This window comes from Gadus chalcogrammus, chromosome 3 (assembly GCF_026213295.1).
Source record: "Gadus chalcogrammus isolate NIFS_2021 chromosome 3, NIFS_Gcha_1.0, whole genome shotgun sequence".
NCBI lineage: Eukaryota > Metazoa > Chordata > Actinopteri > Gadiformes > Gadidae > Gadus > Gadus chalcogrammus.
This window is the reverse complement of record NC_079414.1, coordinates 17,971,193-17,997,479: the sequence shown is the minus strand read 5'-3', so window position 1 is coordinate 17,997,479 and position 26,287 is coordinate 17,971,193. Positions and strand designations below refer to the sequence as shown.

Genomic DNA, 26,287 nt, shown 5'->3' with positions numbered 1-26,287 from the left:
CAGCTTGGACTCAGATAGCTTGGATCTGGAAGACACCATAATCATATAGAAACCACGAAAGTTGAAGTGGGTAATTATTTTAGCATAACTATTTACAAATGTGAGCGGAGAGTTGTTTTACTGTATTTATAATGTAAAACAAGATGGTTAACACCTCTGGCTCTGTAAAAATATTCTCCTACAAACACACACACACACACACACACACACACACACACACACACACACACACACATACACACACACACACACACACACACACACACACACACACACACACACACACACACACACACACACACACACACACACACACACACACACAAATGCACACACACATTCATTTACACTTATTCAGCAGACAGTTTTCGCCGGAGCTACTTACAATAAGTACATACAACGAAGTTACAACTCAAAATGTGCAAATATCATGCAAGTAATTGCATGATAGTCAAGGGGTCGAGAAAAAATATTTATTCTTCTCCTGTTTCTCTCTGGGACTTCAGGGTGTTTAGGTTGGTTATGTAGAGAGCGAGAGAGAGCGAGAGAGAGCGAGAGAGAGCGAGAGAGAGAGAGCGAGAGAGAGCGAGAGAATCTGTATTAGAGCTGAATTACTACACAAGATTATATTTCATTCTTTAATGATTTAATGCATTTAACGAGTTAAATAAGGAGTTTAGTTTAACTAGCCAAACATGACAATAAGGTATATTACATCTTAAACTACTCTGTTGGGCTTTTTATTTGACAAAAGCAGGCTGAGTGTAATAATGATAATAAAGGTTTGTGACATCGGAAAAACATTCGATTTTAATGAAGGCATAGCAAAGGTCAGGAATGTATAAAACATAAATAATAATGCTAAATTGAACAATGGCATTCAGTTGAAATGTTATTTGGTCATTATAAGATGCCATGGAACAATGGGAAGAAATGCTGGTTTAAAAGTGAAACTACTCTTTTACAAAAAATGTGATGAAACAATCATTAGTGCAATCTTTTGGCCTTAAGGTTCCTCAGCCGCGAACGGGGACCCCTAGACTTGGGTGACCTGGGTGGTGACCACCGTAGTGTTGCCAGTACGACCCCTAGTCTTGACTTCACGCGCCATTTGGCACCAGACGCATTGGTAACACCATAACAGTTGACAATAGTCGTCACAGCATGAACCCTGAGAGAGAGAGAGAGAGAGAGAGAGAGAGAGAGAGAGAGAGAGAGAGAGAGAGAGAGAGAGAGAGAGAGAGAGAGAGAGAGAGAGAGATCATTTCCATTTAATCATTTATCACACTTTTATCCAAAGTCACTTCCTGGTGAGTTTGAGAACAATAACACTCTACAATCCAAATTGGAGTGTTTTTCAACCAAAGTCAGGGGTGTCCTGAATTTGACCCACAGACGGGTCAGCTGATGAGCTGTTCCAGGAAGCGACGGGGGTGCAGGAGACAGGGAGGGAGGGATTTGGCCGCCGATCGTTCGGAGCTATAGTTAACTCAATACGATTGTTGTACATGTGAGTAAGAGAGAGGAGCTCGAATGTAGACATCAGGAATTGGCTGCCAACGGATACAACATCAACAAAATCCTTGCTATGAAAGTCAGATTCATAGCAAGCAAGACCAAATTCCAATTCAAACAACCGATACACTTCAGGTTTACATGCAGATGTTATGGTTGTGACTGCCACCCAATCGTCTGCGCGCGTTCTAGTTCTAACCACATCATTGGTCCGGCCCATGACCCTTGACCTTCCGCTTACATTTATGCCGTAGCGCTCTCGCATGGAGGAGCGCAGGCAGCAGGAAACGACGCAGCAGACGTCCACCAAGGGCAGACAGCAGCACCAGCCAAAGTCACCGGTGGTCTTGCACTGCAAGCAGGGGAAGCACCAGTACCCGCAGCAGCCTTGGAGGGGAAGAATAATTGTTTTACTCGTCCTTTCTAATAAGTGTTTATTGTCCACTCAAAAGAAGGTAAGTGATGGGCTAAATATAGTAATATAATATATTAAAATATAATATATAGTATATAGTATATAGTAAATAGTATAATATAGTAGTAAGTAAACCATATAATTATACTTGAATATCACTACATTCTCTCGCTTCATCCATCATCCTTCATCCATCCAACATGGGCTGGTGTGGCAATTCTGCTGTTGTTTGTGTTTTAGTCATTCTTTTCCGGGGCTGGAGCTGTAAACCATTTTGCATGTAGAGCCCAATATTGGACTACAGTACCACATTTACCACGATAAGAATCTGCAAAACAAGAGTATGTTTTGTTGATCCGTTGATTGCTAAACTACAAATCTCTCTGTTTTCCATTTCAGGACTTACAGGTTTCCATGTCCGAGCAGCAATCACACACGCCACTGCTCCACATCCCCGACATCACTGATTGTGTTGTGGTGGTTACGCTGGTGATGGCTGGCCGAGGCTGCTGTTGCTGCTGTTGCTGGGGTTGCTGCTGGTAGGGCTGCTGCTGGTAGGGCTGCTGCTGGTAGGGCGGTTGCTGGTAGGCACGCTTTTTGTGGGGTTTCGGGTGTTGCTGTTGGTAGGCCATGTCTAGCAACGGTGAAAATGTTTAGATTAATTTTTGAACATGTTTCGCTTGGTTTCTTGTGTTATACATAAACTGATATCATGGCAAACCCCGAACATAAGCCAAATAAAATGACTTCAAGCTAGCTAGAATGAAAATGGCGACTAACGTGTGGTGCCATATTCATGAAAGTAAAAGTCTTACCTGATTGTATTAAATGCTGATAAACTCAACATTATTGCAACTTTACGTTCATCTTATGTCGTCCTCTTTGCATGGGCATGGCTTTGGCTTAAGAAAATCTATTTTAGTGTACCAAAGGCATGCCTTGGATTCATTTTTGTTCTGAAGCAAAGTTAACGCTTCACTGCATTTACGACTGAAAGGGGTTCCTAAGACATACATTTGTATCGTGGATATTTATGAAAGCCAAAAGGCACGAGTAACCCCTGACTGCAGCTCGCAGATCGAGGAGGGGCTTACATTTTCTTTAAATATGGGCTGGCTTAAACGTTTAAGCCAGCCCACATTTGAAGGGGAAGTACAATCAAAAATGTCCCTCTCTTTCTTTTTTATATCTTTAATTTCTAAGTATTTTCAAGACCTGGATAAATAATCTAGATTTTTTTGGGTTTGTCTTTTTTTTTGCTCTTGATGTGAAGCTTGTTTTATTATTAATTATTGAGGACTTATATTGTTTTATGAAAGATAGGTGTGAAACCAAGTAGAATAGAGATGGCCATTCGTAAATAATTTACAGAAGATTTGTTGTCCAACTACCTTGTACCTAGTAGGCTACTTTGTTCAATGACAATAAAGTTGAATCTAATCTAATCTAATCTAATCTAATGACTGTTGATACAAAAGGAGGCACATGGAGTTAACTGTCAGGAAAACCAGCTGAGTGAAGCAGGTTTTGGGCCCTATTTTAACGGTCTAAATAAAATGCAAGTGGGAAGCGCAAAGCGCAAGTAGCTTTGTGGGCGATTCTACGGCGCTATCGCTATTTTACAGGCGAATAAATGACACTTGCGCCGCGGCGCAAGTGTCATTTATTATTTTGTCATTGTCATTTATTGTCATTTATTATTTTGACAGCGCGTCTGCAGTCTCCGATGAGACAGATGCACATGAATTTCAAACTGCAAATGGCTCAGTTTATTGCCAAATAATATGGCCTAATTCACACATGGAATAAGGGGTTTTCTTCCACAACTTCCGAAATAGGCTACTGAGTCCTCAAATAAATTTCGGCAAAGAAAACGTATATGATATAACATATGATATGCGGTAACTGTGGTTCTATTTAATGATATACGCAATACATTATAAACATTGTTTCTTATCAGTATTGTATGCTATCCTAATATGCATGTGTCCCCGCGGTAATAGACATTGCCATTGATTGTATTATGCGTTACGTGTTTAGTTTGCGTGTGTTTAAACAGAGCACACACACGCGCCCGCATTCATTCATCCTTTTTAACACTCACTCGCGGTAAAACAACGTTTTTCACGATCAAATACTCATCAATCCTAAAAGTTATGGGCATGTAGGCCTACACAATGTCTGTGTCAAGAAAATATGTGTTTGCTGTACGGTTTTTGCAGATGCATTGATTTAAAAGTACAACTTATTACCGCTGCTTCAGCTGTTCTTTCCCAAATAATTTACCAAGAATGTGCAGCTAGGTAGATGGGAGAAGCAAAGTGTATGCGCGAGGTGCACAAGCAATCCGTATGCATCGCATGCGCATGTATGCATGCGCCCTTAAAATAGCATCTGAACAACGCGCCACTGACTTTAAACCAGGTAATTCCTGGTCTATGGCACAATTGTATTCAGAAACTGCAAAATACCGTTTGCGCCAGAACACGCCTCCTCCTTTCGCCGAACCGCCCCTTGGGGCGCAAGATCATTCCCTGATTTACCGGCGAGTGGCGGTGGTGGGAAAAGAACGCTCTGCGCCAGTTGCAAACTAGCAACGACACATGCGCCAGTGACTAAGTCACTTGCGCCGGATGCAAGATAGGGCCCTTTGTGTTTGTTACAGGGGGCTGTCTGTGTGAACTGCCACAATAAAGCTGGTGTTCTGGAAAGGGCTAAAAAAATATTAAATAAATCTGGATTTTGGAGTTAGTTGAACCAATATTAAAATGATAGTTATTTTTTGACATATTTTTTGTTTTTGTATGGAAAAAAGGGTGGGTGGTGGCCATGGGGCGCATTGGGAGCTCAGCACCCCTAAAGCTCTGACCCTAGAATCGCCCCTGACCTGATCGCTTTGGTCACTTTATGGCTTAATGTGTCTGTAACTTCCTTGTTTCTTTAATTATGAACCTCAAAAGCGATAAAGCAATTTACATCTTTCCAATTCAAAGTGTTTATTGTCATATGCACAAATGAGACGTTCTCAGTTGTGCAATGAAATTCTTCCTTTGTTTCCACAGACTGAATGCCAAGATTTTTACAAGATGGATGAACAAACCATAAAATCATAAATAAAAACCACACTAAACACTTGAGGAGGAAAATATAGTAGTAGTTTTATAGTTTTATAACACACAAAGACTTACCGGTCATAAAAAATACAGCAATTGAACAGCAATGACAAAAAATATATCCATGTGCATACACTCGCATTTGAGATTGAGTCACAAGTTTTTCAGGTCAAGAGCCATGTAACTTTCAAAGTCCACCCCCATGCACTTAGGCACAAACACGCACGCACACACGCACACACTTTCATTCTCTATCTCCCTCCCTTTTCACAAACACACACACACACACACACACACACACACACACACACACACACACACACACACACACACACACACACACACACACACACACACACACACACACACACACACACACACACACACACACACACACAAATGCACACACACATTAATTTAATTTATGACCGTTTTCGCAGGAGCTACTTACAATAAGTAACTACAACGAAGTTACAACTCAAAATGTGCAAGTATCATGCAAGTAATTGCATGATAGTCAAGTGGTCGAGAAAAAATATTTCTTCTTCTCCTGTTTCTCTATTTCATCAGAATAAATTAAGTGAAGCTCAACTGGGGTCTGATGGACGTACTCCATCACTGCTTTGCCTGTTTGACAACAGAGAGCCAATGGCCTTTCATTGGATCCACCCTCTGGACCAATGGTCAAGCTCTATCTCAGGAACGCACGTACACACACACACACACATACACACACACACAAACACAAAACATACACACACTGTGCACTACGTGCTCAGCCAAATCCTATTAGCACTATCACAAAGTAGTTGTGGGATTGGGGTTAGAGTTAGGCCTAATCCTCATGCAACCGCATGCTTATTGCCATGCAAACACGACAACTCTGGCTCCTCCCCCATTACAGTATTCACCTGGTTGCCCCTGACTACCAAGCCTCAGTCTCTCTCATGGTGACCTTACGCCCAGCCTTCTCCAGGTCTGTCTTTCCGTAACCGTGCTGACCTGACGGCGAGAGAGGAAGACCATAAGATCCATCTGGTTCACTCCTTCAGATGGGAGCAGAGCCATTTTACACACTGGGTGATGGTGGTCGTGGTGCCGGTGGTTAAAGGCGGGTACAGTACGCTGGGAATGCCGTGCTAAGGACATCAGCAAGGGAGTGTTGCTGAGATACAACATCATGCCGGTCCACCAGATTGTTGTGGCTCCAGTCCGGGACCCAAAGAGCAGTCCTCGCTCCAAGGACAAGCTTGAGGTGGGATTTATTTATTTTTTTAATATATTATTTCTGAGATATTAGAAATGCACAGACAATGGCTGTTTAGAAGTTGTTTAAAGTGTTTTTTTTCCTGAGAGAAGTGTTCTGCAGGTTACGTAACAGTTCTTGGGGAGTTCATCTATTTCTTTGAAAAGGGTTGCACTGGGACTTCAGGGTGTTTAGGTTGGTTGTGTTGAGAGAGAGAGAGAGAGAGAGAGAGAGAGAGAGAGAGAGAGAGAGAGAGAGAGAGAGAGAGAGAGAGAGAGAGAGAGAGAGAGAGAGAGAGAGAGAGAGATATTATCTTAGCCTTAATCATCAGCTACAGGGGATCCACCATTTTACTTTCGGTCATAGAGACAGAAAAAACCTCAGTATCTCTTTGAAGGTCTTTTCATGGCTTTGGTTACTTTTTTGTTCTATACGTTTAAGATATTATTTCAATTGATTTGTATATCCAGGCAATATTTCAACCATTCATTGGCACTGGAGCAGCTTAAGGAGGTAACACTTGATGCGACAACCAAAGATGGGTCTTGGGTGATCCGGGCCGACAAAAAACCCATTCATGCTGCCAAGGACGTGACAGCAGACATACTTTTAACAGAAGGAAGTGACGTTGTGACGTTGTTGTCATGAATTCAGGATGACGTCCTTAATGTATAGAAAGCTTTGGACTAAATAACAATATACTGCACATTTCCAAATGTACGGGGAATGACCATAGTCTCGTTATACTGTACAACAGGGAACTCACTTAACCCTCGGCAGGAACAGACAGACTGGACTTGAGCAGACACATAGGTTTGGATTTTTGGGGGTGACACACAATATTTTAAACCTGTGCATTTGTCCTCCCACCTGAATTAAAACATAGAAGAAGCAGAGGACCTTTATTTTGAAAGAAACACTAGGACATAACTCACAGATGCAACAGAGCCTCTAACAGTGGCAGCTCTTTGTTCTGCAGCACTGTGTGGATCTCTTTTGATCCCCAAAATACACCAATTCCCCACACAAAAAAAACCAAACAGGACAGAAGAGTAAATCATGCATACGTGTGTTGACTCAGGGATATTATTAAAGTAGGAACTAGCGGTGAGGTAGTGATGCAACTAACCAAATATTTGAAAGCAATAAAGCATGTCTGAGAGCCTTATTGAATAACATTACGTTTATATTTGGATTTGGAGCGCGGTGAGACATATATATGTGTGTTTGTAGTGTTTTATTCTCAAAATGTCCCCCCGCCTCTTGCTTATTCCGCCCCCCCCCTTAAATGTTTTAACTACACTACTGCACAGAATCATCCTTACTGTTAGCACACATCTATAAAGAACAGAAACACAACCAATAGTAAAGAAGGAAGGGAATAGCCTGATTGAAATACACAGCTAAACGCAATTAACTAATTGGGACAGGTGAACCTGATTGAGACACAGAGGACTCAGGCCTTCTGAGCGGGTCCATTCCAGAGTAGGGATTTGGGCCAAACTATTTCCTACAGTCCATGGGGCAATAATGCCTGCAGTGTTTATCCCTTCAAACACACAATACAAAGGTGTGGACAGGGTGTGAGTATTTTTCCGGTAGCATGAACGTAGTCTTTGCCTCTTCTGTTATTTGCCTTGCATCAAAGGTTGGCCCTGCGAGACTAGCATTGAATTAAGGATTGTTAATCTATAGGCCAAGCATTTTAACCCTCAGTCACTTTTTTTTACCTTTTCTTACTGTTTAGATCAACTTCATCAAACCTGCCCTAGATGAACGCATGAAGCTGTCTATAAATATGTCGATTGGATTCTACTCACTGATAAATACTCTGAGCTTGAACGAGGAAGTGAAACTGTATGTGGTTTCGTGAATTGGTGCCGCAACATCTGATTGCACACTTGTTTTGAGAATACAGTTAAAGTAGCATAGAGCATTACTTCCTACAGTCACTTGCAAAACATTTGACTTTGAAAGATAATGAGCCGAAATAATGTTACATTATATCTACAATTTTTATTAAACAACAGCCATGATGCATGGATTGGTCTTATTGACACAACACTTAAAATCATATAATATTTTTGTTCCAAGCAATAAAAATAAATCTGACATGAAAATGTTTCCATGTCGACCAACCGTCAACAGTTAAGGTCTCTGTCGGTTGAGTTTGGACAGCAAACGTTCTGGAAGGTTCCGGATTTAATGTGACTGTAAATGCCCGGCGTTGCAGCCGGGGTAAGAGGATCAGCGGGCCTGACCTGGCCGTAGTCAGGACCCGGGACACGTGGACCGTCCTGTTACATCACGAGGGCTTGGGTAACACGTCGCAACTCATTGACCTGGCCACTGGGATGTGCATTCAAGTTGGATAACAGTGTGGATGTTTATGCCTGATGTCAAATGAAATGTGTGCTGTCATTTGATTGGTATTGCTTATTCTATTTGCCACTAGGGATCATTCTGACTAACCTCTTTTGATGTATGCAGGCTTAGGTCAAATAAAGGTATCCAGAAAGTAGTCCATTTTCATGTTAGGGAGGTCCCAGAGGTGTCTAACCCTTACTCTTAATATTTGTACTACTCTGATTTAATCAGCGTCCGATTTCCCTGTCTGATTTGTCTTCCTCCAGGGAGCGAAGGCCAGGAAGGCAAGTTCAGAAAGTCGGTCCAGCAGCATCCCCAAGGTAGCCAATACAGAAGCCTCCTGCTGTTGTTGATTTAATTGATGACAGACATTTATATTTATGACAGATGGATGCTCATAACCACATCTCTTTTCAAAACCCCTAGACACTTGAGACTTGAATAATGTATTCTGGGATAACGCTAATTATATATATATATATATATATATATATATATATATATATATATATATATATATATATATATATGAATACATAATTATTATTTTTACAATGGTGAGTTTGTTGTATGATTATTATGTACTCACAAAACTGCTGGTGTTTTCAGGTGAAGGGCTCTACAGCTGCGTTGGGTACAGCATTGAAGACATCGGCCATACCCCCCTCCCCTCAGGACATAGGCAGGTCAGACCCCCATCCCACCTCTGGATAGGTCCTAAGTCACAGTGATTGTCTCCTCCATTTATGATGGTCCATTTCCTATCTTCCTGTCGTAACCTGTGTGTGTGTGTGTTTGTGTGTGTGTGTGTGTGTGTGTGTGGGTGTGGGTGTGGGTGTGGGTGTGGGTGTGTGTGTGTGTGTGTGTGTGGGCGGGCCAGTTCTGGCCCACGAGCACCCTTGGAGGCGAGCGCCGCTGTCACCATCAAAGCCAGCTTAAGCAAGCCGCCCCGCCCGGTTGCCGCGACGACCGCCTCCCAGAGTACGCAGCAGAAGAAGACGGTGAAGCGCCGCCATCGACGCAAGAAGGAGGTCAGCGACCCCGTCGGTGGCCCCGTGGACGCCCCGGCCGAGGGGCAGGGGGCCGAGGGGCAGGGGGCCCCGGCCCGGGAGGGCAGCCCGAGCCCGGACCCCCACGAGAGGAAGAAGGAGAGGGGGGAGGAGCCAGCGGGGACCAGGGTCCGCAAGGAGCTCCCGGCTCCCAGGCCGAAGGGCCCGCCGTCAGACACCACCTCGGAGGACGAGGCCGGGGGCCGCGAAGACCGCAGCTGGAGCAAGGAGAGGGCCCGCAGGGGCCAGCGGCGCAGCGGGGGCGGCAGGGACAGGCCGCCCGGGCCTCGGGTGAGGCCAGGGGGGGAGCCGGGGGCAGACAAAGAGGCCCCCATGGAGCTCCAGTCGATGGGTTCCCATGAGGGCGGGGGCAGTGGGGAGGAGACCCGGAAGCCGCCGGAGTGCGAGGCGGGCCCGGAGAAGCGGCGCAGCAGCGGGGGTCCTCCAGGGGCCCCCAGCCCCGGCGGCAGCTCCTCATTGGCCGGGGAGGAGGAGCAGATGACCTACCAAGGAACCTACCAGGAGCAGGGGGCGGGGGGCGGGGACTCGGCCGTTCCCACGGGGACCAAACACTGCGGGGCCAACGGTGACACGGGGCAAACGGTCTGCTCTGAAGACTCTGACGCGGAGGTTTGCAGGTGTGTGTGTGTGTGTGTGAGTTTATGTTTCATAATGCATGATTTAATCGCTGAAATGATTGAAGTCATTGAATTGACTGATTGTTGTACAGAATCTGCCACTGTGAGGGGGAGGAGGAGTACCCGCTGATCACGCCGTGCTGGTGCACGGGGAGCCTGCGCTTCGTCCACCGGGCGTGTCTCAACCAATGGATCAAGTCCTCAGACACGCGCTGCTGTGAACTCTGCAAGTATGACTTCATCATGGAGACGGAGCTCAAACCCCTGTTCAAGGTACACACACACACACACACACACACACACACACACACACACACACACACACACACACACACACACACACACACACACACACACACACACACACACACACACACACACCCCTGCATGTCAACGGAAAAAATCACAGTTAAACACTCGCGTGTAAACGACGACTAAGATCAGATCAACTTTAGACGGCAAATTTGGGATTCTACTACGCACTTGAATTAGAACTAGTGGTACAGGTAAATAATCGGTAAAGGAACGATTCGCTCCTCCCACTGCATGTCCTTTGTTTCTGAGGTTCTCCCTTCTGCCTCTCTTTTCTTGTGTCCCCCTACCCCAGTGGGAGAGGCTCCACATGACCAAGGGGGAGTGGAGGAAGATCCTGTGTTCGGTGGTCTTTCACCTCCTGTCCCTGTCGTGTGTGACCTGGTCCGCATACGTTCTGTGTAAGAGGACCGCTGAGGACTTCCGCCTGGGCAAGGAGGGTCGGTACTGCACTGGTCCCACATGGCTGTACCAAACACACACGGAATTAGTCCTCCACAAAATAGGGGGCAGCATATTACCAGAAAGCTCCTGTTGGCCAGCGATTGTCAGCGTACCGGAGAGGGCGTCTAAGGCGTCTTAGAGTCGTATAGTATAACGCCACGTTGTGTGTGGAGCTCTGTCTGGGCAGCAGTGGATGTTAATGTCCACGTCCGATGGAGGGTTAAGCCTCTCTGACAATTATAATATAACGCCACGTGTGCTGTACATATCCCAAACAACATCGCCGATTGTAACGGCCAAACCCAACAACGTTGCTACTCATTTCCATTTTCCTTTTTGATTTCCTTTTTTCTATATATCCAACCAGGCCAGTTTGATTTGTAATTGACTGATTTGTAATTTTGGAAAATGTTCAATCATTCATTTTGAAATTGACCAAAAACAAATCATGAATTTTAATGTGAAACAAACCTTTAGAGACCCTTATGATCTGGGGTTCTGCTTTCCTCCCCATATTTCTGTTTGCTTGGTTAGGTGGGATAGCACTTCCTCATTGCACTAAGCTTGTATTGTGATTTACCTTTATTTGTATCCCACAGAATTCGATCAAAACGGGAGTACACCGATTCCACAAATATTTGTTGGTATGATAAAATGATATTCCAGAGATTAAGCAATAACCAGAACTCCCTTTGCTCTCTATTGCAGACCAATTGTGGAGATTGTCTCTCTTGAAGTACTACTCAGCAGAGGGTAAGCACAGACTAGGTTTAGGTTTCAAATAAAACACAGTAAATAACATTGCGTACACTACTGGGGGACACGCAACCATTTAGTCCGCTTGTGTGTTTGATTCCCTTCTCAGGTGTGATGGAGTGGCCTTTCTGGACCAAGGTGACGGTGGTGGGGATGGGCATAATAAGTGGCCTATTCTTCATGCACATCCAGGGTGGGGTCTACCTGCAGCTCTGGCGCCGCCTAAAGGCCTTCAACCGCATCATCACGGTGCAAAACTGCCCCGAGAAGGGCCTGCATCCCCCTCGGGACCCTAAGCCCCGGGTCAAGCCGACGGGGGACACTGTGGTGGTCCCAGTCGGACCCTCCCCTGCGCAAGTCCCAGAGGAGCAGATGGACTCTGACCAATCGCTGGAGGCCGCAGTTGCGCCTGTCTGAGGCTCCTCCCCGTTCCAAACCCTGTAGTCCAAAGAATGACTGAAATAGCCCTGCCCTCCGTAGGGTGGTTGATTTAAAAAGAAAAGGCGTGGTTTGGGTCTAATTGGGTGTGGTGGACATGTTCCTTCATGCTAATCCTGACCTTCTGACTGAGTCACCAACAAGAGGAAGAGTACAGCAGAAGGAAGCACAGGAATGGAGGTACAGGCAGAGACAATTTAGGAAATGGGGAGTCGGTTGGTTTATCACTACTGCAGTGCAAGTATAGAAGTACTGATGTTAAACTGGAGATCCCCAGTTGTAACTCAACTATTTTATATAGATGTAACGATGAAATGTAGCCAGTGACATTCAGTTTCAGTATTCCAGGCCATATATTTAATGTTACCCATTGTACGTTTCCAGTTCTTATCCCCGGTGTTTCCTATCTGAAGAATAACAGCCTCTGTTGATTGATGCAACTTATTTAGGCAACTTATGTATTGCGTTCATTGTGAAAAAAATTGAACTCGAACATTAATAATGACAGATCCACTTTCTGTGTCAACAAAATGTATTTTCTATTTCTAATTGGGTATGAAAATATTATTTATGCAAACATCTGCAATAAACAATAATAGATTCTGTCTTATGGCTGAGTGAAGTTAATAAGCGAAATGGCCGAAAGGGAGACGGCTCTATCTGCTCACATGTTGGGATGATTCTTGGGCGCCATCTGCTGGAAAACATTGGAAAGGTGGCAGAGTAGTGTCGACCCGAAGTCCTTAAAAGCCGACTAGTACACCACTTGGTGCATTACGATACCACAGTAAAAAGGCAGTTTCAAAAGGCTGCTTGTCCTGTTTTTGCCACAGAGCTCAGTCCGAGTCTGACTCTGACATAGTAGCAGCGTCCTCATCCTCCTGGCAGTGTGCGTCGTCTTCCTCTCCATCTTCAGCCTTCTCATCTTCCTTCAATTTGTCTTTACTAGAAACCTGCCGCAGCTTGATGTTAGGAAGCTTTTTCAGGTCCCCGGTCCACGCTCTTAAAACAATACAGAATATTGAGTCAAATCAGTGAAGTAAATCACGAGAAGTCAAACTCAACCAAACCTCTGGGTCTAAGATAGGCGTTTATAGAAAGTAAACACTTGCTGAAGATTGGCTGCCCTCCTTTTAAGGTTGAAAATGGTTATTTTGATACTTTCCAAAAGGGAACAATGTCAAGATCATTCTAAGTAGCCTTTGGGAGAATGTATAGACTTAAACAGACTAAGACATAACTGATTCACTGTACGTTTGTTAACATAAACTTTGGGCTCCAACCTGAATGTCTTCAAATTCTTTGCATTGATGATATCTGGGATCTCTGTAGAGAGAAGGGAAAAGATCTGTCATTTAACATTCACAACCAGAACAATGAACTATTTAAACTTGACTGATTGGAAATCCGTTTCCTTTGGAGATCAAAGTCATAATTTATTATTGAAACGGTAGTTTATTATGGCTAGCTTCAAACCCCAATCGTTTATCTGCCCCATTATAGTTGGGCCAAGTATAAGCTACCCGTGACCTAGCTCCACCATTAGCATTGGTTGTTGGCACGGACGGACCTCTTGGTAGGCAGCAAGTTAGCATGGGGAGATATTTTGGTCTCACAAAATACTGTTCCAGATCATTCCAGTCCATCGAAGAGACCAAGGGAGGAAGCATAGAAATATACAAGAGCCCCAACTCACCGAATCCATTGCTCTCGTACATTGCCCGCTCACGCTCTACTGTCTGTTTGATGGTTGTTTCTCTGGCTCCATGGAGTCGACCCTGGCGACCTTTTATTCCATTCACCAGCTCTATCTGTTCCAGCTCAGAGTCAAATCTGTGCAGGTACCTGAGCAAATGAAATAGTAGAATTTAGAAATGTGCGATACAGTTGTAAGAAAGCATTACGTTGGTATAAGCAGTCATTTTAGCTATGCCAAGGGATGGCTTGTTAGGTTACTTACATCTCAGTGCTTCATTTTACATGGTACGATTACAGTCAGGATCCTTTTACCTTTCAATAATGTCACAAGCATCTGTTTTTGAGAACGTCGCCTTGTCAGTCTCCAACTGTCCCTGGAACCATAACAGTTTTTCCCCTGTATAGTTACATGGACAGGACAGAAGCAAACACATTACTCAATGGAAGCCAGTGTCATTTAGGTCAATATTTGGTGTATGTGGGATTAAAAGAACTCACCAATACTGTTCAGCCGCCCTGCTTTCTCGTGTTTTTGTCTATAAAACATAACAAAAACTCTCAGCATGCCTTGTCAAAAGTACAACCTTAGCAATGGACTGTACCTTAACCACATTCAGTATTTAGATCTGGTTCAAATATGGTTCTCTTAAAATAAACTTCTGTTGAATAAGAAAAAAAAAATCGTTTTGCACTCAACCTGATCCTTTGTTAAGGTCTATTAGTCTTCTTGATGGAACAGTAGAAAAAATTGGTAAAATAGCTTTGGGGAGCATTGTTGGAGTGTGCGTGGGTGTGTGAGTGTGTGCGTGTTAATGTTTTTCCTTGTGCTTATGTGTTTGGATTTATGTTTAGTAGGCCTACTTACTCTTTATTATCTTTGTATTATTTGTCATTTCAAACTCATCGTTTGTTTTACAGATTATCCCTTTCATAAAATATGGTCATCCTCGTCTTCCCTTTACACATTTATATTCTGACTAAATGAGCTAAATCACTTAATATTTAATCTTTAAGATTTCCTTAGATAATGGGTAATCAAAAAACGAATCGTATACCTTGAACGTTTAGGCATACGTCTGGAAAATGACAACGTCTGAAAGTGCTCTCAATGTTCGGGAGATCTGGCAAAAAAATAACGCTAGCAGTACCAACCTCTCTTTTTTATCCAGGCGTATCTCTTCTCTTGCAAGATATGCAGCTTTCCTACTGAACGGATGGACAACTTTTTCAGGAGCCTTGCCCTTCTTCTGTGCTTTCGGCTGGAAAAAAAAACATCTTTATTTATTTGATACTCATTTGATAATTATTTTAATATAATAATAATATAATATAATCTATTTCAGTCAAGGTTGTTTGAATATATTGTTGTTACCATACCATTTCAACAGTTCCAAGCGTGGTTGATGACAACACGTTACTCCGGTGTTGATATGTTAGACGGAAGTGGCTCTGTCCGTCGTTAAACTGGGTCCGACTCATTCTCAAGACCATAAATTCAGATCTGTTAGTTCCGTTGGGCTCACTTTATTAGAGGCCTACCTGTAGATTAACTCCGCGAGAGACGGGTGTGCAAATTGGTTAATTTAAAGAGCTGCTAAAATATTTGGTTATTGTGCATGTTTTTTGTTGGTATTTTGCGTTTACATTTCTAGCATGTGCCAATGAAAATTCCTTTGTAAGGTCATTGTTGCATCTGTATTGTCAACTTTTTTCTTGATTTTCCATGATTCGTACTGTTATTTCTCGGATTGAAGTTAACATCGACTTCAACTCACATAAATTTGTGTGTGAATATTTATTTAGAAAGCCTTTTTCGCTTGACAGCATGTTGAAACTTGTCACGGCGTTGGGTTGCAAGATTATTTCTTGCCGTCTGTCGGCCCTAGCGTTACAAATGGAAAGTGACGAAATCGGTCCCATGCCATTATCTGATTGTAATTTGATAATGACAAAGATTGTCAAGGTTGAACTGATAGCCTCCCCAAAAAAGTATATATAACAACTGACAACTAACGTTAAGCTTCAAATTGGCACTAATTAAAATAGCTGGTATTTGCATACCTTTTATTAAAGACATCCAAGTGGCCTCATTAGCTGAAGTCGCTGACTAAAGGCAACTGTTCTTCCTTTCCCTCAGTTTACACAGCTCCGGCATGCTCTATGAGGCCACATACCAAAAAAGGAGGAATGTGATTCTACAGTGGCCCAGGCCCAGGAGCCACCAGACCTGTGGCTACAAGCACACAGCCTGGTACATTGCATCACATCCGAGGGAGTTATCTGACTGTGGGTGTGTGCCTCTTTAGTGGTGGTGTTTTTTTCCTTTTTCTATCTCTCGTTTAGGTGAGTCAAAGCAAATCAGGAAGTATGAGGCCATGACAGTGGAGAGAAACGTAGACACACAATGGCACCATGTCTGCTTTTACCGCTGCTTATGTAAGGCGAGGTCCCAGGGAGATGAGACCTGTGCTACTGTTGCTGTTACTGGCCAGTCTGGCCGGAACAGGTAGGGATGGAATGATTATTTGACTACGTACTCCTGATCAAACTTTCCCATAGTCTTACCAAAGTTCCTTAGTTTCCATGCTCACCAATTTTTGTGTTCAGTTTATGTTTAGTTGAATGATATGTTCCTGTGTATTGTTTAATCTAAGCTTGAGTAAAATTAAGAAAGGACTACAATTTACATTAAGAATGTGTTTGAAAAATGGGAAATATCATAGACCTACGAGAACATGTATCCTCTTGTGAAATGTTTCCTGTCACCCTTTTCCTGTGTTGAAGTCATTGGGTTCTGATAAATGCGGTGTGATAGACGACAAAACATCTGAAAACCTTATTGTTTTAAAATTGTTCTTATTGGAAGTGTGCATGACTTGTGATCAGATCAATTCCTGTTATATTAGTGGTACAACTGCTAGAAAGTAATACTGACATTTCATTAGATGGGTTTATCATGAATGAACTATCCATTATCCAAAAGTTAATATTTCATAATATTAAACAATCACTTAAAAGTCTCTGCACTCAATAATGTAGACTACATTGTTGTGTCCTGCATGTTAATTTACCGGTGAGCTACAGGGATCATCTTCCAATTGGTTTAGAATGTGTTATTATATACCTTTAGGAAAAAGTGTTACTTTTTCCTTTATGAAGGCCTTTGTTTCTTTCTTCATTCACTACTGACTACATTTAGTCTTTTCCGGGAAGGCTGTTCATAAAGTGATTCATTTTTCAAGATGTGGAAATCGTATATAATAATTGAAAGGGAATATTGATCCTTTGCTGGCAATGTCAGGTCAGTTTGATGATTACTCCGATGCCTCTGAAGGCGAAGAGGCAGAAGTCACCACTACCGACCAATCCTTCCCGGCAAGCGGTGAATCAGAGGATGACCAAGGTAAGATGTCGCTGTTCGTTGGTTGTTATACGGTATGTAATAATTTGTTTTGATCTGCCGAGACCTCTGAAAGTTGGTTTTACAGAATGAACTGTGATTATCTGTGTTTGTGGGACGTCCAGGTCCTATGATAACTGAATCATCTCAAGACCAAACGAATGACACGTGGATACCAGGTTAGTTCATGTCAAACATTTGCCAAGAAGGATTTCCCTGGAAATGGATCAGCTTCTGGTGTTTTTGTCCTGTTCCTATTTATAAATGTAGTATGTTTTGTATATTCTGTGGCTGGGTGATATAACTTGGTTGTTGATCGATTTCTTGAGAAATGTTAGCAATAAAATAAACAAATGTTAATTATGAGGATGATGATGATGATGATGATCATCATTATGATGGCCTTTCAACCTTGATGGGACTAACCTGATTAAGTAAAGGTAATATCAAAAAAAGATAGAATATGCTTAAATTAAGCACATTATTAACATCAACTATATGATTATTGTGAGTAGGGTTCTGATGAGAACGTTTATTATTATAATTATTATCATAGTCGTGGTTTCCATTTTTGAATGTGTTGTATTTTAATTAATGCGTCCTTTATGTTATTGTTGGTAAGAGGATCAAGAGATTGGTAACAGCAGTGACGCCGCTGAACCCCTGGAGGATGGTCTTAGCTTCACCATCATCCTGGTCCCCGTGGTGCTGGTGGTGGTCATCATAGGCATGATTGTGTGTGGCATCGCAATGAGCCGCAAGTGGAATCAGAAGATGACCACATCAGGTATATTAACCTCAACCACCACCTGGCCCACTTCCTCCTACACATCTAGATGTCTGTCCTCTTTCACCACTGCACCACCCAGACCCACTCTCTCCTACACATCTAGATGTCTGTCCTCTTTCACCACTACACCACCCAGACCTACTCTCTCCTACACAGATGTCTGTCCTCTTTCACCACTACACCACCCAGACCTACTCTCTCCTACACAGATGTCTGTCCTCTTTCACCACTACACCACCCGACCAACTCTCTCCTACACATCTAGATGTCTGTCCTCTTTCACCACTACACCACCCGACTCACTCTCTCCTATACAGCTAGGTATCTGTCCTCTTTCACCACTACACCACCCGACCAACTCTCTCCTACACATCTAGATGTCTGTCCTCTTTCACCACTACACCACCCGACCAACTCTCTCCTACACATCTAGATGTCTGTCCTCTTTCACCACTACACCACCCGACTCACTCTCTCCTATACAGCTAGGTATCTGTCCTCTTTCACCACTACACCACCCGACCTACTCTCTCCTACACATCTAGATGTCTGTCCTCTTTCACCACTACACCACCCAGACCTACTCTCTCCTACACAGCTAGATGTCTGTCCTCTTTCACCACTACACCACCCAGACCTACTCTCTCCTACACAGCTAGATGTCTGTCCTCTTTCACCACTACACCACCCAGACCCACTCTCTCCTACACAGCTAGATGTCTGTCCTCTTTCACCACTACACCACCCAGACCCACTCTCTCCTACACATCTTGATATCTGTCCTCTTTCACCACTACACCACCCGACTCACTCTCTCCTATACAGCTAGGTATCTGTCCTCTTTCACCACTACACCACCCGACCAACTCTCTCCTACACATCTAGATGTCTGTCCTCTTTCACCACTTCACCACCCGACTCACTCCCTTCTACACAGTTGCAACTGTAGTTTAAGGCTCTTCTATATTTTAGTTTTTAATAGTTACTTATATTCACATACATTTGGACTCCGGCTTTTTAATCTAATTTGCACACCATCGAGAACAGGAGTGGCTCTTTTACGCAGATTTTCTGTTGATCATGTAAATACATCTTTTTCTTTTGGTTTATTCTATTAGACCTATTTTGTACATTTTTGTGTATGTGTATATATATATATATATATATACATATATATATACACACACATATATGTACATATACACACACATATATATATGTGTATATAATATATATAGTGTGAATTCCAGCTTTTATTGCATTTCATCTTTTCTTGTTTGATTTGCACTGTTCTTTTGTTAAAAGTTTGTCTTATCTTTGACGTATCTCATTGTTTCCATAGATAAAACAAATGATTCATATATGCAAGCAAGCAGCACAGAGAAGGTACCGATGTAAGTACAGAACTCTCGATTGCTTTGTGTAAAAACTAAGCTGCTTTTTTATTATTTTTTGGTTTGTTATTTTAGTGCAATTTGTGCAATCTCTTTTTAGGCCTCAAGGGTAACACGGTTGAATGCACAAAACGTCACTGAAACATTGTTGATGTCAGTAGTATTCCAGTGAACCACTTAGTCATTTTGGTTTGACTCACATTCTTGTCCATACCTGTTTTAGTCCACTTTGTCTTCCTTCCAGTAGCCGTAGCCTTCTTTATTCACCTCGGCTCCTCGTCTTCTAATTTGAAAGACACACTACAATAAGTGTCTGTAAAGTTGAAAGTGATATCTCGGAATGATAATATGGCCCATAAGTTCAAGAAATGTCTATTTTTTTTTTATATGGGTATTTCTACTTGAAGGGCAGATCACATGTTTACTATCAAGCCAATTTTGTCTAATTTGACAACCTTTAAATCTTACATCATATGTTTCAATTTCTAAATAATCCAAAAATGCCCAATACAAGGAAGGTTCTTAAAACATTATCTGCAAGTAATCTGGAAGAAATGACCTAAATCTTGGAGTGTGGATACAGAGCTGTTTTAATGTCAACAAATGGGCCTAGCACTAGATGATGGCTTGCCGAAATGCCTTTTTTATGTTTTCCATGTTTGAAAATAAGCTTAGTTAAAGGTTGGGTATGGGATTTGCGAAACACCGTCAGATTTTGAAAATACACAACTCAAATGGTCCTACCCCCTCTCCTTCAACGCGGACTCTGATTCTACCCATTCCAAGTACATGGACGCGCAATCATGCACAAACGCGAACACAGATGCACGAGAGAGAGCCAGGCTAGCTTGGTTGGAGTTTAGGGTTGTCTTCTAGTGCTAGGTCCAAATGTGGATTAGCTAGTTAGCTAGCTCCAGTAGCTACTACAGGATAACAACAAACAGAAGCTTGCTCTTGGTCACGAGCTTTGAGTACGTGCACGAAGGGGTCACGCGCGGGGAGCGGGGGAGGGGGAGTGCAGTCTGACCGTTTGATTGACGTACTTACGGTCCAATGCCACTCGGTGGTTCTGGAAATCATTGGCTGGAGTTTTTCGAGCCCTGTCCGTTCCACAGATGATTGACTTATTTAATTTTCATGTCAGTACTTCTAACTCAGTGGCTGTAAGTGGGTTATGATAAGTATTTCAAGTAATTTTGCAAAAATGGCCAAAAAAGAGAATTCCATACCCAACCTTTAATCTATCTATGGTAATATGGTAATTCCCCCATCCATTAATCCTCAAAGATTGTTCATCACCGTGAATTTATCTAACCACTAAAATGACTGCCACTTCAAAGTAGTGGGGATGTTGAGAAAATAAAATTATTAAAGCTATTTAAATATCCTGATGTAACCATTCATGAAATAACCCTAATAATGCAGACTAGACAAGATTATAATCTTTATTTAGTCCTTTCACTTGGAAGATTCTTGTGTGTTCAAACCGTGTTTTCTGATCTCCAGGCCTATGTTTGACGATGACATCCCCTCCGTGCTGGAGCTCGAGATGGAGGACATGGACCAATGGGTCGAGAATAATGGTATGATTCTTTAAATCAAAGACAGCTATGAGGTCACCAATACCTGAACCTCCGTAGTTTTTTAGAACTAAAAATAAAATTGGATACTAAGTATAAAAAATATGCGGTTGAGAACTTCTCAGAGATGAGTGCATGCTTAATTCAGGGTTAGACTTTTGATACTCTGAGCTGAGCAAAAGTTTTAAAACCCTGGCTACGGCCCCAGTAAAGTGAAACAAAATGCAAATACTGTCACTAAATACGAGACGCGAGACTGACATTATACAGCAGAGGTCGCTATTGCACAATTTGTTAAAGATTATGCTGTGAGCCCTAGCAGTTCATTAAAATTAATGAAGAAATAATTAATTTCAATGTTTGAAGGGAGTAAATATATATGTGATACAATTTAGTTAGCCTTTAAAATCAGATGATGATTAGGTTTTTAAGTTGTGTTTATAAGTAAATAATTTAAGGTAGCCTAGCCAGTTGGAGAACAAACATACATAGTAAGCATACGTCAAATGTTCATGCCGATGCTCTAACAGATAATTAACCCAATGGAAAGGTCAATAATAATAGCATGTATTGAGATGGCAATTTGTGTAGACACGTTGAGAGCCAGGCAAGGTTCATTGGTCAATGAGGCCCAGCACCATTGATCTTGTGAAATCACTTGTTACCAGCAAACAAAGTTCTTTCATTCACCATATTGTTTTGTCGCATGTGTTCCTGGTGTAATCTAATCTCCTTGTCAGTACTAATTAGTACAATAAAGGAGCTAAAATAAAAACATCCTAACATCTGTCTCAACTTACATCACAGATGCCTGGCATTTTGGTGTAATGATCGTCATGGATGACAACAGATGAGAAAGTGTGTGCGTGGGTGTGCTTGTGTCTGCATGTGTGTCTGTGCGTGTGTGTGCGTATGTGAGTGTTTGTGTGTGTGTGTGTGTGTGTGTGTGTGTGTGTGTGTGTGTGTGTGTGTGTGTGTGTGTGTGTGTGTGTGTGTGTGTGTGTGTGTGTGTGTGTGTGTGTGTCTGTGAGCGTGTGTGTGTGTGTGTGTCTGTGAGCGTGTGTGTGTGTGTGTGTGTGTGTGTGTGCGTGTGTGTGTGTGTGTGTGTGTGTGTGTGTGTGTGTGTGTGTGTGTGTGTGTGTGTGTGTGTGTGTGTGTGTGTGTGTCTGTTTATACTGGGGAGGTTCAAGGTCCAATCGGCCCACTGAGGACCTGTATCAGTCACACACTGTTTTTTTTCCCAGGGTTTATTTGCAAAGCTGCACATGTCCAGGTTAAAATGTGCCACCTACCTAGATATTTGGATAGAGAAGAGTAGGCCTACTCTATTTGGTAACTTAGCAGCTATTTATTTTTCCAGGACAGTGAATCTCTGAATCAAATCATAATGGTCAGCTCTTCATTTGTTCATCATTTTCTATTTTACGGTATTCTGAAAGAAATACAAATGTTGAGGCTGTTTTCACCAACAAATGATTTGGAAGCATTATCATTTACGACGATTTGTATTCAATCTCTTTCTTCTTGTGTTTCTTCTCTATAGCCTAACGAAAATAAAAACTGCTGACACCATCCCTCCCTGGAAATGTATTTACCGAAAAACATTCTCTTTTCAAGCAAGGACCCACTGTTACCTATACATATCACCAATACCTATTTCAGTCAATACCTTGAATATGCAAATAGCTAGACCACATAATAATGCCTTTTATTAATTTTTGAATTTTCCATTCACTCAGTTTTGTACTTGTTTGTCTGTTCCTTGTTTATTTATTGTTTTCTATGTGTCCGTTGCCTTTTTGTATTTGGCTGTCCATGCTAATTACATGGAACTGCACATGTGACGTCTGCGTATAATACTATTAGTTTGGAAAAAGTCTGACTGTAAGTAAGTCTTAATCTTCTATTTTCTGCTTCAAAGATTGTTTTATCTAATAAACTATGACTAGAATTAATTATTGTGATGGATAATAATTAATAAATGTAATGATTGGTAAACAAAAAACAAATACATAAAAATAGTGGTATTTTTTACAATGCGTAGGCAATATGTCAATCTAGAATTTTCCAAACAGTGCTTCATTCTGGCTCAACTGGTTTGTATGTTGGTGAGACTGAGAACCACATTATTCCATGATGGATTGGATTGAAAAACAAAACAAAAAAACTAAAGAGGAGAAAGACTGCACGAAGTCGTAATTTGTTGCATTGAAACTAATATAATTTATGTCAGAAATGTTAGATTGGCCGGATTTCTACAACACAATGTAACGTACAAAATACATTTGCATATTTTAAATGTCGGAGCCGAGTTTGTTGGCCGAACTTTTAACTCTTTATCTTCAAAGATACGCCCAGATGAGACATACATCTATTGTTTAATATCTGGAAATATTAATAAATAAATAAATAAATATATAACGATTTTTTATTTTTTTTTATAACCATTTAACTAACAATGCAAGATACTCACTAGCAGATGGGTTTAGATCGTTTGATAAAAAAACGAATTGTATATATATCAACGTGGGGAAATTTCTTTGTGTATGTCAAATCATGGGAAATCCAGGGAGTAATTCCCCCTCAAAAAATCACCCTGGAAAAGCAACAGACTAATAGGCCTACATAATGTCAAACAAACACGTTTATTATAATATTTATATAGAATATGGATGCTTTTAATGAGTTCCAGGTGAAAAGCATAGACCCCCCCCCCCATCCTATATTAATTAAAGCCTGCCAATTAAACAAATGTTTTCATTTTGTGAAAGGTGACTTCACAGCCGTCTCCCATCCAGGCACATTTCAAGTATTATGTACAAAGACATCATATTTCAGCGCCACATGGTGGACAGAAATCCACATCATCACTTCGCGACACATTTACGAGTCGTTGGAAAGAAATCGGTCCAACTATCCCGGCAGTTCTTGAAGAGGCGATGAAAGGCAAAGCACATTTTCAGTCTTGGATGTAGCCTCCTCTCACAGTCGGATGTAGATCACTGTTACTGAAGGAATTTAGTGAACTCGTAGATCTGGCCAGTCGTCAGCGTGACAGACCCACTGCTGTCGCCGTGTTTCGCTAGCTGGCTCACGCAAATATTGGTTGCTATCGTTAAATGCATTGTACTAACGACAGGGGATAGCCAACCGGCTAGCTAATTGCCTTCTCCGTGTTAGCATGTTAGCAATGCTAGCGCTAGCTACCTTCGCTTAGCCACAGAGTTGTTGTGTTGGTGGGAAACCAGATTGGAAAAAAGCGGAGATAGCATCGCAGGCTTTAGCATTGGACACAGCAGGACTCGGAAGATTTCATCATTTACAATTGGAGTGAAAAATAGACGCATGCAAACGAGTTTGTTTCTTCGTTTCCACGTTTCCAAGGTAAGCAAAATAAACAACAAATCACCTGAACGCAAAATCCGAACTACAATGCACTAATATCGGACGGATCGTGGGCCGAGTGTAGCATCAGTTAGCTTTAGCCAGCGGGCTACACTATTCTAAAGCCTGTGGACAAGCTAAGATAGTCTATAAAGTGAACTTATCATTACTTCTCAGGACCCTACGTTCTTATTGTAGCAAAGGTCAATATATGTCGGTATAAAATACATTACTTAAAACACTTAGTACATTTAGTTTATGTATGTTTTACTCCACAACACATTGTGGAGGAACTTGGTACCCTGACTTTTCATCTGCTTGGAAGACCGGACTGAGTTATACACAAACTGTTTAATATGTTCTAGTAATGGAACTAATCAATTCGAAAGGTATAGCATAGATAGCCGACGTACGCATGGATAACATGTGTAACATGCATTTAGGTATAGAGGCATGCTACTAAAAACTGGCGTTGGAAGCATGACTTGTAATGCTGTGATGTATTTATCCTCGTTACTTTGAGGAATGGGCTTAACTTTTCCATAACTATCTTTTAAACGACGCTGATCAACAATCATATTGAATTGAAAAGGTAATTTAGAGATGTACACAGCCATTGCGTTAATGTTTTTGTTGGTTGGCGCTTGGATTAAACATATACTCATGACAGCTAAATGTTCATTTACAACAATATCATTGTTTCTAGGGTGAGTTTAGTTATTTGAGTGTCTGTCAGACTGTAATCGGGTGTACTTTTGGCGTTGTGTGCGCTGTAGAAGGGTTATCTCTCCTGACACATCCACCTGCTGAGCTAGAAAATCCGCGTTAAACCGACAATATAAACTCGAGTATAGTTGCTCAGAAATGGCGATAACGTTAACTGGGCTAATCAAAATTCGAACATTTGTTATAAATCAAATCACCATGCCATAGCAAAATGTGTATCATTCATATTTTACTTTGCTAGATGCAGAGATACCCCACGTGCATCGGGCAAAAGCCAACACTCTGAAGTGAGAGGGCAGGCAATAATCCTTCCATTGTCTTTCACTTTGGAGTACATCGTCTACAAAAACTAGATGCATGTTTTTTGGAAGTTGGTTATGAACAGTACAGCTCAAAACAATTAAAATTGGTGCCTTAATGTTGACATTACAACTAATGGCCATTAACTATACGTAAAATTGTAATCAGGGAGCTTATACCTGGGGTATTATTGAAAGCTGTTTGCCTATTTAAAGTTTCACCTTTTCCCTTTCGATTCTTGGAGTTGTAGCTCCGTTAACAGGAGCTAAATGACTGGTAATACCAGATTTTGATGAAGGAATAGCGGCAGTGACCACAGCACATGGCTCAGTGCAAGGCCTTTGGTTAAAGTGTTGAAGAAAAATGTAATGGGCTACATTGCATCTTTGATTGACGTGACCGTATTAACATTTCTTCCATGGGTTTTGTTTAAATGTAGTTTCGAATAGGTCTACAATTTCAATATGAGGGATTGTAAGTGGTACCTCTTCCGATAGTTCTTCTTACATGGCCCATAAATGCAACTGGTGTAGCACTGGATTGGACTGATGTCCACATCGTTCCTTTCCCTTATCAACTGCCCTGCAGCCTGTCCTTTCACACAATAAATCATATACATTCCCTGGTTCGAACATGTGTTCTCTTTCTACTCACTTCACTTCCCTATACCTACATGTGCTTCTGTCTTTTCTCTTCATGGACGTCTTGATTTTGTTATAGCA

General features: G+C 41.9%; 5 protein-coding genes across 6 annotated transcripts in view; 3 read left to right on the top strand and 2 right to left on the bottom strand.

The window, feature by feature from the left end:
- Positions 1-642: 642 nt before the first annotated feature.
- Positions 643-5,190, bottom strand: LOC130379283 (cornifelin homolog). 2 transcript variants are annotated; one of them, XM_056586022.1, is made up of 4 exons: positions 5,119-5,190; positions 2,337-2,564; positions 1,757-1,902; positions 643-1,171 (listed from the first exon to the last, which is right to left on the bottom strand). In XM_056586022.1, the coding sequence occupies exons 1-4, from the start codon at positions 5,183-5,185 to the stop codon at positions 1,037-1,039; spliced, it is 576 nt and encodes a 191-aa protein (XP_056441997.1). In that variant the 5' UTR covers positions 5,186-5,190; the 3' UTR covers positions 643-1,036. The 2 variants fall into 2 exon arrangements, with proteins under 2 accessions (XP_056441997.1, XP_056441998.1); XM_056586023.1 differs by lacking the exon at positions 5,119-5,190 and having other exon boundaries at positions 2,337-2,693.
- Positions 5,191-6,135: 945 nt separating this feature from the next.
- Positions 6,136-13,560, top strand: marchf1 (membrane-associated ring finger (C3HC4) 1). Its single transcript, XM_056587245.1, has 8 exons — positions 6,136-6,298; positions 8,923-8,976; positions 9,266-9,342; positions 9,537-10,343; positions 10,436-10,616; positions 10,951-11,095; positions 11,808-11,852; positions 11,965-13,560. Exons 1-8 carry the CDS (start codon positions 6,224-6,226, stop codon positions 12,270-12,272), a joined length of 1,692 nt encoding a protein of 563 aa, XP_056443220.1. The 5' UTR covers positions 6,136-6,223; the 3' UTR covers positions 12,273-13,560.
- On the bottom strand, positions 12,183-15,485 carry tma16 (translation machinery associated 16 homolog). Its single transcript, XM_056586382.1, has 7 exons — positions 15,369-15,485; positions 15,144-15,250; positions 14,490-14,527; positions 14,304-14,388; positions 13,990-14,138; positions 13,577-13,619; positions 12,183-13,295 (listed from the first exon to the last, which is right to left on the bottom strand). The coding sequence occupies exons 1-7, from the start codon at positions 15,480-15,482 to the stop codon at positions 13,130-13,132; spliced, it is 702 nt and encodes a 233-aa protein (XP_056442357.1). The 5' UTR covers positions 15,483-15,485; the 3' UTR covers positions 12,183-13,129.
- A 673-nt stretch (positions 15,486-16,158) lies between these two features.
- tmem154 (transmembrane protein 154) lies at positions 16,159-23,545 on the top strand. Its single transcript, XM_056586383.1, has 7 exons — positions 16,159-16,497; positions 17,293-17,394; positions 17,517-17,570; positions 18,014-18,178; positions 19,524-19,575; positions 21,082-21,158; positions 22,699-23,545. Exons 1-7 carry the CDS (start codon positions 16,404-16,406, stop codon positions 22,701-22,703), a joined length of 549 nt encoding a protein of 182 aa, XP_056442358.1. The 5' UTR covers positions 16,159-16,403; the 3' UTR covers positions 22,704-23,545.
- Positions 23,546-23,967: 422 nt separating this feature from the next.
- fbxw7 (F-box and WD repeat domain containing 7) overlaps positions 23,968-26,287 on the top strand; it is an 82,606-nt gene continuing 80,286 nt past the window's right edge. Inside the window, exon 1 of the mRNA XM_056586377.1 lies at positions 23,968-24,539. The gene's annotated coding sequence lies outside the window, so the exon portion shown is untranslated. The remainder of the gene's footprint in view (positions 24,540-26,287) is intronic.

What these genes read in the sequence shown, in the direction of transcription:
- LOC130379283 (XM_056586022.1), bottom strand. Translation starts at nt 5,185, where the DNA reads ATGCGAGTGTATGCACATGGATATATTTTTTGTCATTGCTGTTCAATT. An exon ending in TGCTGTATTTTTTATGACCG is followed by an intron (nt 2,565 to 5,118) that starts GTAAGTCTTTGT and finishes CACCGTTGCTAG; the next exon opens with ACATGGCCTACCAACAGCAA. An exon ending in CTGCTCGGACATGGAAACCT is followed by an intron (nt 1,903 to 2,336) that starts GTAAGTCCTGAA and finishes TTCCCCTCCAAG; the next exon opens with GCTGCTGCGGGTACTGGTGC.
- marchf1 (XM_056587245.1), top strand. Translation starts at nt 6,224, where the DNA reads ATGCCGGTCCACCAGATTGTTGTGGCTCCAGTCCGGGACCCAAAGAGC. An exon ending in TCTGACGCGGAGGTTTGCAG is followed by an intron (nt 10,344 to 10,435) that starts GTGTGTGTGTGT and finishes ATTGTTGTACAG; the next exon opens with AATCTGCCACTGTGAGGGGG. An exon ending in CTTCCGCCTGGGCAAGGAGG is followed by an intron (nt 11,096 to 11,807) that starts GTCGGTACTGCA and finishes TCTCTATTGCAG; the next exon opens with ACCAATTGTGGAGATTGTCT.
- tma16 (XM_056586382.1), bottom strand. Translation starts at nt 15,482, where the DNA reads ATGGTCTTGAGAATGAGTCGGACCCAGTTTAACGACGGACAGAGCCAC. An exon ending in CGCCTGGATAAAAAAGAGAG is followed by an intron (nt 14,528 to 15,143) that starts GTTGGTACTGCT and finishes TATGTTTTATAG; the next exon opens with ACAAAAACACGAGAAAGCAG. An exon ending in AAGAATTTGAAGACATTCAG is followed by an intron (nt 13,296 to 13,576) that starts GTTGGAGCCCAA and finishes TATTGTTTTAAG; the next exon opens with AGCGTGGACCGGGGACCTGA.
- tmem154 (XM_056586383.1), top strand. Translation starts at nt 16,404, where the DNA reads ATGTCTGCTTTTACCGCTGCTTATGTAAGGCGAGGTCCCAGGGAGATG. An exon ending in TGAATCAGAGGATGACCAAG is followed by an intron (nt 17,395 to 17,516) that starts GTAAGATGTCGC and finishes TGGGACGTCCAG; the next exon opens with GTCCTATGATAACTGAATCA. An exon ending in GAATGACACGTGGATACCAG is followed by an intron (nt 17,571 to 18,013) that starts GTTAGTTCATGT and finishes ATTGTTGGTAAG; the next exon opens with AGGATCAAGAGATTGGTAAC.